At 50.8% G+C, this 13,305-nt stretch overlaps 1 protein-coding gene across 2 annotated transcripts in view; it reads right to left on the minus strand.

The window, feature by feature from the left end:
- Positions 1–13,305, minus strand: part of BMPR1B (bone morphogenetic protein receptor type 1B) — a 573,406-nt gene that overhangs the window by 338,678 nt on the left and 221,423 nt on the right. The window contains exon 1 of one of the 2 annotated variants that reach the window (XM_078676218.1): positions 4,820–5,124. The exons of the other annotated variant lie outside the window; for it this stretch is intronic. Within the exon in view, the coding sequence (XP_078532344.1) occupies positions 4,820–4,892 (73 nt within the window). The 5' untranslated portion in view covers positions 4,893–5,124. Of the gene's footprint in view, positions 1–4,819; positions 5,125–13,305 lie in introns of those variants that run through there. 2 annotated transcript variants of the gene reach the window in all.

Below are 13,305 nucleotides of genomic sequence, written 5' to 3' on the forward strand. Positions count from 1 at the left end.
ATGGAACAACCAGCGGGTCAGCTTTTCCCACCTGTATATAGAGTTGGCACCCAGGGTATGTGGCTTCCGACTTTGCCTTTTCAGAACAAATTTTAGTTAGTTCCCTTGCCATGTGTCCTACAGAAACTTCCCTCCTGACTCAGCCTTTGCCTTGAGTTGGGTGCCTCAGAGTGGGGTTATCTCCATGCTGGAGCACCTACAGGAGAAGCACAAAGATGTGCTTACGCTCTGCACCTTGACTATCATCAGCCACATCTGACAGTGATCAGGAAGACAAACAAAGGGTTACTTCCTTCTAAGCACCAGTCAATTCCTCACAACGGATGCTGTAGTCCCACCTTTTACTCTTTCCATCCATCAAATGCTAGCCCCAGAAAGGCTAATTGGCAACCCTCTGTATCACTAAGGACCTAATCAGGAATGTCTGCCAAACACTTCCACTGTTTGGGAAAACATCTTCACCTTGGGCATGTGTCCTAGAGGTTCTACAATGAAATCCATATGTCTCTGTCACTCTGGTTCACTCGCAGATCCATTTACTGTACAACACTCCGCTTAAACCCACAGGATCTTGGCGCTTAGATTCCAGGTTCACCGAGAGCAGCAGAATTTTGGGTGAGTGGGACACTAGGCTCCCACTCACACATCACAGGGCAAAGGGCCTGTTTAGACTACAAGCACTACAAAACTAGGTGTGCTTTAATCACAATGGTACACGCATGTTAATCAATGACAGTGACAGTAGTCTTGCTGTCACTAGGAGGGATTCACTTGGTGCACCACTCCATGTCCAGGACAAGGGCAGAACCTCTCGCAAGTCAAAAGAAGGTCTATTCCTCCGCACATAAACTAAATTATTGTGAGTTTGGGGCCAAAAAAAAAAAAAACAGGTTAAATGATACTAGCAGTTCAAACATGGAGATAGTGGACATGACTGCACCATGCAGGAAACGCCCCTGCCCCAGTAATTATGTTGTCAAATGAAAGGCTAGGAAAGGAATCTGTGTGCATTTGAGATGAAGTCACATGTCCACCCTAATACTGCCATGAAGACCCCACGCACAAAGCAAAAGAATTCCAGATCAGTAGTAGAGCACCAGAGAATGAACTACCTAAACTCAAGCCACACTCTCATCTTCATATCCATCACCAAAATGTTGGCTGCGTTTTTCTGTGAATTTCTGAATACTTGCATGTCACTGCTTGCCCTAATTTCACTTTTGTTTGTCACCCCTCAGTTCCGGGCATCACAGCTAAGGGCCTTGCGTATAAGCAGCTCAGTTCAAAGCACATGGTGACAAGCAAACAATATAACCCTAGTCAACTCAAGCATCAACTTGAATGAACTTGGGAAGAACATGGACTTTGGCTAAATACATTGTAGCTAACACGCTATCTCCTCTGTTTGTTTGAAAAAGACATATTGTGAGCTTACCAAGAACTCAGAGGGCCTTGCTGCCGGTCTATTGCATACCACTGGCAGGCAGGCTTTACTATAACTCATTTGCCTGCTTCTTATTCAATACCCTGCTTTACCCAGCTTGTGTTCTTCCACTGCTCATTTTTAGGGAACTCGTTTTTTCTTTTCTCTTAAGCACTCCACGAGAAGGCATGTGCTTTGCAGCCGTCTCCCTAGCGTGCTTCTTTTCCACTTCTGCTCTCCGTGTTGCTCTCTCTCTCCTGTGTGCTTTTTGCTGCCCCTTTCAGCGATGTCTATATGCTTTTTCACCCAATCCACGTTGCTCTCTCACAAGTTTGCTTACCTCCCCTCCATACTCCTTGTTGCTCTCCTTTTGTAGACAGGATGTTTTTCTCCACCCCCACCTTTTGTATTGATACCACCTAATTGTGCCCACCTTTGAGGGTTACCCACATGTTGCTTTCCCCTCTACACACGCCGCATGTTGCCACCTGCAACTCTTAAAATATGTGCTACTCCCATACATGCCTCATGTTGCTTGCGTCTCCTCGTGTTGCTTACACTCCCCTGTTGCTTTCTCTGCACCCACTTTGAAAAAGGGGGGCAAAATGATTTCACACTTTTTTATTTTTAGTTACCAATCAGATCTATAAATAAAAAGAAGAAAATAATTGCCTGCATCACGGTGTGCATGCCTACAAAATGACGCTAGTGGCCGCGACACAGGCTTTTATGTAACTCTTCTTTAGACGTGCTGCAGTATCGTAGATGCTATACAGCATGGCTAAAAACCATTGGCAAGGCTAATAGGTCCCAAATGCCAAACCTATTGACTTTGCCAACGCTTGTTGTAAGAGCAGGGTAAAACTGCGAAAATTACCCTTGAGAATAGAGTATTAATTAATAGAGACTTCTTGTTTTCCTACAGTATCCATTCAAGTAGCCTGTGAAAAAAGTAAATCGGCCCAGGACCTGTCTCTAAAGTATACAATCCTAGTTAAAGCAAAGTCACAGTCCAAGAAGCGATTGCAGGACATACATTGAAACGTTTACACCGGACAAAGGGGAAGCTCCCCTGATCTCACCCGATTTCAACCTGTTCAATCAAAGACTGTCACTGAACAACATCTGCGCTCTGTTTTTGCACACAGAAACATACTTACTGGTTCAAAATATCCCTTTTCCCAGACCACCCAATCTATTTTCATTCCATATGACGTCCAAGAGAGAACGAACTTCCCTCCAGCCTTTGTAACGCATATCAAATTAACAGGCAGCATCCGAGTTTGGTATTCTTTCTAACATTTTTTTATGCATATGGGCCAAAACCAAACGTAAATGTTATTTCGGCTCTGCTTTTTTAATCCACCACACAACCTTTAAGACATTCTTCCTTAATTTACCGTCAGAATCCAAAATTCAAGCCTCTCTGAGAGCACAAGCTTGAACCGCACTTTCACTTTGATAATTGCAAGATTATATATATATATGTATATATACACACACACGTATATGCATACACATTTCGTACATGTAATACTATGTAATAATAAATAATGCCCTTGCCCTTCAATAATATGATTAAATGATGGTGACCGGTCACAGAAAAAAAATGATAAAATTCCGAATTGTACTCCGTATGACATAAACGCACTGAACAATTCTATCCTAATATGCATTTACTTAAAATTGTATTATTTCTTGGAAACTCTCCATGTTTTGTGCTAGGTTGTTTCACTTAGAAGTAAGTTTATTCGTGGCTTCATCTTCACTCGGTGGCAACCAAGCCATCAAAGTAATTCATGTTTCGAGATTGCTTTTCCTGAAACCACCACCAGGTGACACTTGGGAAGCATAAGTAGGCATATGCACTCCAAGGAGCAGGCTGGCAAGATTGCACTGAGGTGTGCTCAGCTACTTATCCAAGCACAAAACTAGTTTTGGGGGAGCACAGTCAGCCTACAGCTACGCATTCCCAAGTGTACGCTGTAAATATACTACTCCATATTATTTGGGAAAAGTGAATTATATGTAAACGTACTCTCAAGGAACACGTTTGGTGTGAATGAAATAATGTACACACTGATTGCCTGAATCACGTCATGTTTTATGTCATTTAAGGCTTTCCCTAGAGGCGAAGTAGTGGAACGAGGGAAGTGAAATACACTGATTTTTAAACAAAAGGAAAAATAAGCATTTTTCGGATGAACGTTTTTATCGTTTAATCTTACTTTAAAATAGCTAACATTTCATCAGATAGGACCCTAAGTGGGCAAATTATTGAGAAACCATTCCTATACACAATGTTATACACAGCACGTGTTCTCGGTTTTGCAAAATATTGCATTATTATTTCTTTAGAATTGCACATTTGCGGAGAGCGGTAGCCCGGACATGAATTCTTGCAGACAATAAAATGGACTGAAACGGATTCTGAATCCCCCAAAATGCTCTTAAGTATATGAGGCTGCTGGTTGCAAAACCTAGAACAGGAGACCCAACCCCACCATGCACCACACGAGATATGACTCGGAAGCATTTATTTACTGCATCTCTCGACTGATGCCCAAGTCATTCTCTTGTAGCTAGGCATCTAAATGTTTATAGCGAGGTGTGCCTACAACAGTCGCTTGTTAACCCGTTGATGGCTGCCAATGTTAACTGATGTCCTACGTTTTGTCACCTGCAGACCGCCCCCTGCGGAGTGCGGCTCGTGCTGCTCGTTCACACCATGGTATTTGCCCTCCTTGACATTTCCCCCCGATTATTCTTACTTGCCCGTGTATACCAGAAGACTGCACGAGCCCAATGGTCTCCGAAGGTATATGCAAATATGTGAACTCGGTTTAAAGCAGAAACGTCAGGTGGGAACAGAGCTGTATTGAATTATACCAGGCTGTATATTGGGAGAACACTGGGTCTACTGAATATAAATCGGACCATCTACCAAACTGTATGCGTGAACCAGTTGTACAAAAACAGAAAAAAACAGCAATCACACAATTTAGGTTTATGCTTGGTTAACACTAACAAATGCCACCTTAGTTTACAGAGTTGCGCCAGATTTGTTGCTACTGTAAACTCTGAAAAGCTGCCTGCGTTCAAAGACAAAAACTAAAATCCGCATCACTGAAACAAACCACTGCCAGGAGTCGGGTGTATCAACTTTTCGGCAGGGGACGGCGCTTGCACCCGAATTAAAAGCAACTTTATAAACTGCTGGTTTCATGCGGACTCCCAGTGGACTCTGACTTCGGCCACCCCCGCGCCGGACGCGTCCACTGTGCGCCGCCGTTATTGGGAGCAAAGAGGCAGCAAGACAGACAGGCGCGGAGGCGGCAGCGCGACTTGTCACGAGAAGCCGGCGACGGTGGCGTTAGATAGTAACGGTCCTCTTACCCTTGGTGTGCAGGGACAGTAGCATCAGCAGGGACACATGCAGCTGCCAGCTGGGCTCCTCCAGCCAGCCCATCTCGCGGCGGCGGTGCAGTGCGGCGTCCCCGGGCTCGCCTGCTGCTGCTCCCGGCTCCTTCCCTCAGCCTCAGCCCTTCATGCGGCGGCGGGGCCTCGAGGCGCCTGCGAGGAGAAGGCAAAACACTCACACACACAGGGCTGTGACTGCGGGGCAGGGGACCCCGCCGGCGCACCTCGTGGGGAGGAGCAGCGCTCGGCTCCCGGGCTGGCTCGCCTCTGGAGGCAGCGCGCGGCTTTGTAAACACTTGGAAGCATTTACCCTCGCGCCGGCTCTTTAACCCCTTCCTGACTGCTGCGAGCGGCGCACGCACAGGCCGGGCAAGGGCGCGAGGCTCGGTGCTACACCCAGCACAAGGTGCACTCCACCACTACAACACACTGGAGGCACACTATGCATGCACTGCTGAATCACTGCATGCACACTACTTTTCAGTTCGATATACAAAAGAAATAAACACCGTGCACACCTAAAACAAAACATGCGTACTTTAATTTGCAAATGAAGCATGCCTTTTCAGTCACCAAACCCTACACACTAACAGGACAATCAGGATTGTAAGACAAGATAATTTGAAACTTTATTTGTAATGCTTTCTTTGCAGTTCTGCAGCGCCTGGGGGCTAATCAGCAGTGTTCCCACCATACTTGCCAGCCAGACCCCCAAGCTCGTCTCTCATGAGCCTGTTCTCCTTCCGTAAAACAGCACAGCACAGCACAATAAAGCAGCCACATTCTCACACTTCATTCCAGCTCTCCTCTGCCTGGAGCCAGGCTGCATGTACGTGAGACTTACAAGTGCACCTGTTCCCTCCTGGCTATGTTTTATATGAGAGCAGATCCAGAAAGGATATACAAAAAATCACCCATTGTTTGGGAATGCATACCCTAGCGCTTCGCTTATATTGAGGCTGACTCAGTGAGCACACACAGAATTTACTTAGATCGCTTTTAATCCATGATTCTGAGACGTAAACCCACCCGGAAAGGTGGTGGTATTTTATTTTTATAGTTACAAGCAGTATTTTTTAAATAGTTAGCCCGTTTCTTCTATTATGCCATAGAACAATAGGGTAATTATTTCACATGGCCGCCACTGATAATGAGAACATATGTCCCACAAAAGATGACTGACTGCCTGTGGAATATACCCCCCCCCCTCAATGGTGTTACTTTAGCCTGTGTCCTTTTCCTCCTTTCCTGTTTTCATGTCTTGCCAGGTCCATTTGTCTACTAGCAAGAGCGGGTATTTCAGGTCCGGAATCTCCCTTTGTGTCCTCTATGGGCCACCTTGTGTCATGCCTTCATATAATCTCCACATGTAAAACTTCCCATGTGCAAAATAAAATACATCCCTGCAAGGACAACCTCTTCTCTTTCCACTGTCTCATAAAGGCTTGCAACTCTCAACTCTTTACATCCATTCTAGCTCACATTTTAATCATTTTCTACTCCTCATCCTCGTATTGCCTCTTCACTCTTTCATTCACCTAGTTTAGGACACCCCCCGCGCCGCACGGCCACCAGCCGCTGCGTGTGCCTCTCCGCCTGCCTGCCTCGCTGCTCCGGCTGCCGCCGCGTGAACACGCCCCCTGCCATCGAGCGGCGTGGTCTGTGCTCGCCTGACCTGCTATCTTGCCTTGTACCCCTGTATTATTGTTTTGAATTGTAATTTTGTCTTCCTTTAGTGCCTGTTTGCCTGTTTTTTGGTTGCCCCTGTCTCATCCCTCCCCGCTCCCCGCTTCCCGCCACCGCCGCTAACCCCGCCCCTTTTTTCCTTCTGTACCCTCCCCGCTCCCGCCTCCCAGCTGCTCCGCCCTCCCTCGCACTTGGCCATATATGGCGACCGTGCGACGCAGGTGAGTGTGACCTAGTTTAGGACACCCCCCGCGCCGCACGGCCACCAGCCGCTGCGTGTGCCTTTCCGCCTGCCTGCCTCGCTGCTCCGGCTGCCGCCGCGTGACCACGCCCCCTGCCATCGAGCGGCGTGGTCTGTGCTCGCCTGACCTGCTATCTTGCCTTGTACCCCTGTATTATTGTTTTGAATTGTAATTTTGTCTTCCTTTAGTGCCTGTTTGCCTGTTTTTTGGTTGCCCCTGTCTCATCCCTCCCCGCTCCCCGCTTCCCGCCACCGCCGCTAACCCCGCCCTTTTTTCCTTCTGTACCCTCCCCGCTCCCGCCTCCCAGCTGCTCCGCCCTCCCTCGCACTTCGCCATATATGGCGACCGTGCGAACGCGCAGCGGGCGCGCCGATTGTGCGCCGAAGGCGCGCCAAAGGTAAGCCCGTCTGCGCCCGTCCGCGCCTGGACCGCTCCCAGTGCCAGGACCCCTGGACCCCACCGACGGAAGACGACCCGACTGTCCTACGACGCCGCAACACTCATCGCACTCAACACCGACGGAATCCCTGGATGCTACCAAGCCACCCCGGAGCACACCCACGGACCCTTCAGCTGCAACACCTGCAAGTTCACCTGCACCCGGACCTGCCCTACACCAGCACCCTCCAAGCCAATCACCAGCAACAGCCACCTCAAGTGCATCCTGATCAACACCCGCTCCGTACACAGGCACGCCATCGAACTCTGGAACCTCCTCGACACCACAGCTCCTGACGTCGCCTTCCTCACGGAAACCTGGATGAACGACTCCTCAGCGCCCGACATCGCCATCGCAATCCCAGAGGGCTACAAGATCACCCGGAGAGATCGCGTCAACCAGACTGGAGGAGGCATCGCCATCATCCACAGGGACACCATCCACATCACGACCAACACCGACGACACCCTGAAAACCGCCGAACACCTACACTTCCAAATCTACACCGACCCGAGGACCACCCTCAGAGGCACCATGATCTACCGACCCCCGGGACCACGCACACAATTCAGCGAGGACATTGCCGACTTCATCAGCCCGCATGCCCTCCCCTCCGTCGACTACATCCTCTTGGGGGATATCAACTTCCACCTGGAGAACAACAACGACCGCAACACCATCACCCTGCTCGACAACCTCGCCAACCTCGGACTCAAGCAGCTGGTATCCACCCCCACCCACCTCGCCGGACACACACTCGACGCCATCTTCTCCTCCAGCAAACACATCGCCTTCAGCCACGCCACTGGACTCCACTGGACGGACCACAGCTGCGTCCACTTCACCTTCAGAAAAACGACGATCCACCACCACCAGCAACCGGTTGCTCGAAGAAGCTGGAACAAGATCACAGCCGACCAGCTCGCCGCTTCCCTGAGCCAGCACCCCCCCCGCCAGCTCAGCAAACCCCAGCCAGGCCGCCGACAACCTCACGAAGTGGATCATCAACTGCGCAGACGAACTCGCCCCACTGAGGACCCCGCCTAGCAGACCCAGCAGCAAGAAGGCCCCTTGGTTCACCGACGAACTCAAGAGCTCCAAAAAGAACTGCCGAGCCCTCGAGAAAGCCTGGAGAAGGGAACCAACACCGGACAACATGACCGCCCTCAAGCTTGCCACCCGAATGCACCACCAACTCATCCGCGCCACTAAGAAAACTGCATTCAAGGATCGACTGGACAACAACGCACACAACAGCAAGGAACTCTTCAACATCGTGAAAGAGCTCTCCAACCCCAACGCCGGAAACAACGACATCACCCCATCACAAGACCTCTGCAACTCCCTCGCCTCCTACTTCCACAACAAGATCGCGGACATACACAACAGCTTCAGCACTCAACCGACGCACGCCACGACCAAACCACCGCCCCCCACCACCACCCTCCGCACCTGGACTCCGATCAGCACCGAAGACACCATCCAAATGATGAACTCCATCCACTCCGGATCTCCGACCGACCCCTGCCCACACCACATCTTCAACAAGGCCGACGCAGTCATCGCACCCCACCTGCGGGACATCATCAACACCTCCTTCGACACCGCCACCTTCCCGGAGAGCTGGAAGCACGCCGAACTCAGCGCCCTACTAAAGAAACCTACGGCGGACCCCACCGAACTCAAGAATTACCGCCCCATCTCGCTCCTCCCGTTCCCAGCCAAAGTCATCGAGAAGACCGTCAACAAGCAGCTGGCCACCCTCCTCGAGACGAATGGATCTCTGGACCCTTCACAGTCTGGCTTCCGAGCAAACCACAGCACCGAGACCGCCCTCATCGCTGCCACTGATGACATCAGAACCCTGATGGACAACGGAGAAACAGCGGCCCTCATCCTCCTAGACCTCTCCGTGGCTTTCGACACTGTCTGCCACCGCACCCTAGTGCAGCGCCTCAGCAACGCCGGAATTCAGGAGAGAGCACTGGAATGGATCATCTCCTTCCTCGACGGAAGAACACAGAGAGTCCGCCTACCACCGTACAAGTCAGAGGCCACCGAAGTCATCTGCGGCGTCCCTCAAGGATCATCGCTGAGCCCCACCCTCTTCAACGTCTACATGAGCCCCCTCGCAGCCATCGCACGCCAACACAACCTCAACATCATCTCCTACGCCGACGACACCCAGCTGATCCTCTCCCTGACCAACGACCCCGCCGCCGCCAGAGCCAACCTTCACGAAGGGATGAAAGACGTAGCCGAGTGGATGACGACCAGCCGCCTGAAACTGAACTCAGACAAGACGGAAGTCCTCATCCTGGGTTCCTCGCCGTCCGCCTGGGACGACTCCTGGTGGCCCCCCGCCCTGGGCAGCGCACCCAAACCGACAGACCACGCACGCAACCTGGGCTTCATCCTGGACTCCTCCCTCACCATGACCAGACAAGTCAACGCTGTCTCCTCGTCATGCTTCAACATCCTGCGCATGCTACGGAAGATCTTCCGGTGGATCCCCACCGAGACAAGGAAGACGGTCACCCAGGCACTCGTCACCAGCCGACTGGACTACGGCAACGCCCTCTACGCCGGAACCACCGCCAAGCTCCAGAAGAGACTCCAGCGGATCCAGAACGTCTCAGCCAGACTCATCCTCGACATCCCACGACACAGCCACATCTCCGGACATCTGAGAGACCTGCACTGGCTCCCCGTCAACAAAAGAATCACCTTCCGCCTCCTTACCCACGCACACAAAGCCCTACACGATCAAGGCCCCAGCTACCTCAACAACCGCATCAACTTCCACGTTCCCAAACGACATCTCCGATCAGCCAGCCACGCCCTCGCCACCGTCCCCCACATCCGGAGAACGACAGCGGGAGGAAGGTCCTTCTCCCACCTGGCCGCCAAGACTAGGAACTCCCTTCCGACCGACCTGCGCCTGACCCAAGACCACCTCTCCTTCAGGAAGAAGCTCAAGACCTGGCTGTTCGAGCAGTAGCAGCTCTCCCCCCCTCCCCTAGCGCCTTGAGACCCTCCGGGTAAGTAGTGCGCTATATAAATGTCTGTGATTGATTGATTGATTGATTCATTCACATGCGTCTCTTCTTATTTCTGGAACAATCTCCCAATTTCTATCGATTCACCCTCTTCTCTATCTGTCGTCAGAAAATTACTGAAGGGACATCTGCCAACTGCAGCAGATTGAGGGCAATCTTGTTGGACCTATGTAGAAACCTATTTTTCATTTTGAATTACACCGCTAGACCTTTCCCGCTTGCAACATACCTTGTATAAAGACGCTGTAACAAATCAATGCATAGTAGAGCTTTTATTGTCCTATTTTCCTTTCCGTTACAGTGGTCTTAAATGGCCGATGCAATGCTAAAAGTGCAATGTCATTAAAGGATTCCTTTTTTTACCACCTTGTCAACAAGAACACAAATTGCTTTTCAGGATTTCAAAATAGTACTTTATCTCCGACACAGAGCTCTGTCGAAACACAACTTCTCACAGCCTCAGCCTCATAGGACTTATACTATTACCAGCGTCATTTGGGAGAGGGGCCAGCTGTTTGCGTGCTCCCTGAGGCACCACACTCTAAAATTAGTGTTGGCATGTTCCACTCCCCATTCATTGTCAATGAGGAATCCAAAATCCCAGTGAATTACGCAGATATAATTTTTTTTGTTTTCTATTTAATGACAGATTCACGTATTTCGCATCATTTGACAGAAGAACCAGAAGAAAAAGAGTTAAAGAGAAAGAAAGTTTACAATATTGGGTTTTGGCAACGTTTATAACTTGGACGTATACGGGTAAACAAAACTGATTCCTGATAGTGGAAATGTTGGTTAAAAGCTTCAGATTTTTTTTTTTTTTTTTTTTTTTTTATAAAAACCTTTATTGAGAGACACGTATAAGTACAAGCGCTGGCCTACAACCACAGGGGCCGGCCGCAAAGTCAGGAGAATCGAAATAACAAAGCAATGTATACGATAGGGTAAATACAGGATGGATGCAAATAAAGTCGTTACATCGCCAGCGCCAGGATAAAAGAGGTTTCATTTTACATTATATAAAGGAGGCAGCAACCATATCTACCAGCGCGTCATGCAACATATACAGAAAAGAAGGGGGGGGGGCGGGAGGGAAATAGCCCCCCACGCAAGCAGACGACCACAGTAGGGCAAAGCCCAAAGACCTCACACGCCCATACCAGGTGCAGAATAGAGGAAGAATACCAGCATACAAATAAAGTGGACGCCACACGTACAGCCCACCCGCCCCGAAAAAGGAGAAAGTGCAGACGCTAGCGAAACAGAGGAGTAAACACCAAGGGACATAGCCCACCCCCTGGAAAAGGCAAAAAAGGGGCCATAGAATAAAACAAACTAAAATAACAAACACCCCCCCCCCCTACATCACTGTAATGGCTACGGCCTACCCCACTAAACAGCGTGCCTGTCGCCCAGAGTCACCCGAAATATAGAAAAAGAGAAAGGGAATTATAACGAAGAAAGAGAGGGGAATAAGAAAAGGAAGGAGAAGAAAAGGAAGAAAGAGAGAGGAGAGGAGCCAGCGACCGAGACATAAAACACTACCCCCCCGCAACAATAATGCACTAATCGAGGTCGAAAAGGAGAGTCAAGAAAAGCCTACACCAGGATGTAAACAGGAACCATCCAGAATAACGAGGCCCGGAGATGCCATGTAAAAAGGGTCCCACAGACATCCGGGCACGATCACCCCTGTCCACTTTTATGAAGAGTCGAGCTTCCCAACCCCGCCACAGCCAAAAAACAGCAGAACACAGTGGGTCCATACCAGTCAAGAAAAGCCGGTGGGATCTCCGCAAAACAACGTCCCGGCAAACTAGAAGCAACCAGGAGAACTCGGCAACAGTCAGAATGCAAAAGTTCCTCAAAGATCCACGTGGTCAAGCACAGTATCTGGGCCGTCCAGCACGAAGCAAAGAAAACAGGATGTGGAAAGCACTGCAGCATCGGCACCGGGTCCGCTAGATCCCATTGAATCGAGCACCCAGCCGGAGATCCCAGCACAGCGGCCGGCGAAGTTTCAGGCAGTACAATTCGGGGAGACGACACTTCGTCACAAAATGGCGGAGCCACCATGGCAGCTATCCGCAACTCCAAGGCTCGACCCTTCAAGGACAGGTCGATCCGCAGAGCAGACAGGGCAAACCAGATAGCACTCCGAGTAGGGGCCGCCCAAACCAAACGAGGGCTGGAGAAAGCAAATGCGGCAACCTCCCTGTCTCCAGGAGAAAGACACCCCGAGGGGCCATCCGCCATCTTAAGTACAGCACCCTCCGCCATCGCCGCAGGTTCTTCCAAGTCCATCAGGAGCACCGGCGGCCCCAGGGCTCACCGCCAAACCGCGGCGGATGGCGCTCGGCGGAGAAAGGAGAGTCACCAGAAGAACGGGCGTGCTCCCCACAGCACTCGGGGGGAGCCCAGCACCGGATCCCGGGCGGGACTAACAACAGGAGTGGGTTTCTCACTTGAGGGGTGCCGGACAGCGCGGCTTCTCTTCTTCGGGCCGGTAGGCGAACGGACATGCGGGGTGGCCCACCAGCGGGGGCGGGTCTGCCCCAGGGGTCCCGGCCCGCGGCTCTCAGGCTCCCACCATCGGGTCTCTCCACCGGTTCCGGACCGCCGGCACTCCGATCATCTCCGGGCAGGCACAGCACTCGAGGCCCCGGCGTCAGGGCCGGGAAGGCCAACAAAGTGACCAGGGCAGAACGCCGGAATCACTGCACGCCAGAGCCCCGGAAAAGGATGGTAAGTGAAGGCTCTTCCTCAGTGACCAAATTCGGAACACCCCGAGCAGGATCAAATACAGGATAGGTGGCGGGGAGGAAGAGATCACGGAGCGAGGCGGTTATGCGACCGTTCCGATCGCCATCTTGGCTCCTCCCCCCAAAAAAGCTTCAGATCTTAATCTAAGAAGTAGACCATATTTAGTGAAAACTTTAGTAAGTTATTGATGTATATGACCATTTGTTGTAAAGTGTTACAAATTCATATTTAACAGCACCCTGAAAGCCATCATATTGGTGCTCAAAGCAGCAG

Source organism: Lissotriton helveticus, chromosome 2_1 (assembly GCF_964261635.1).
Source record: "Lissotriton helveticus chromosome 2_1, aLisHel1.1, whole genome shotgun sequence".
In the NCBI taxonomy this organism is placed as follows: Eukaryota; Metazoa; Chordata; class Amphibia; order Caudata; family Salamandridae; genus Lissotriton; species Lissotriton helveticus.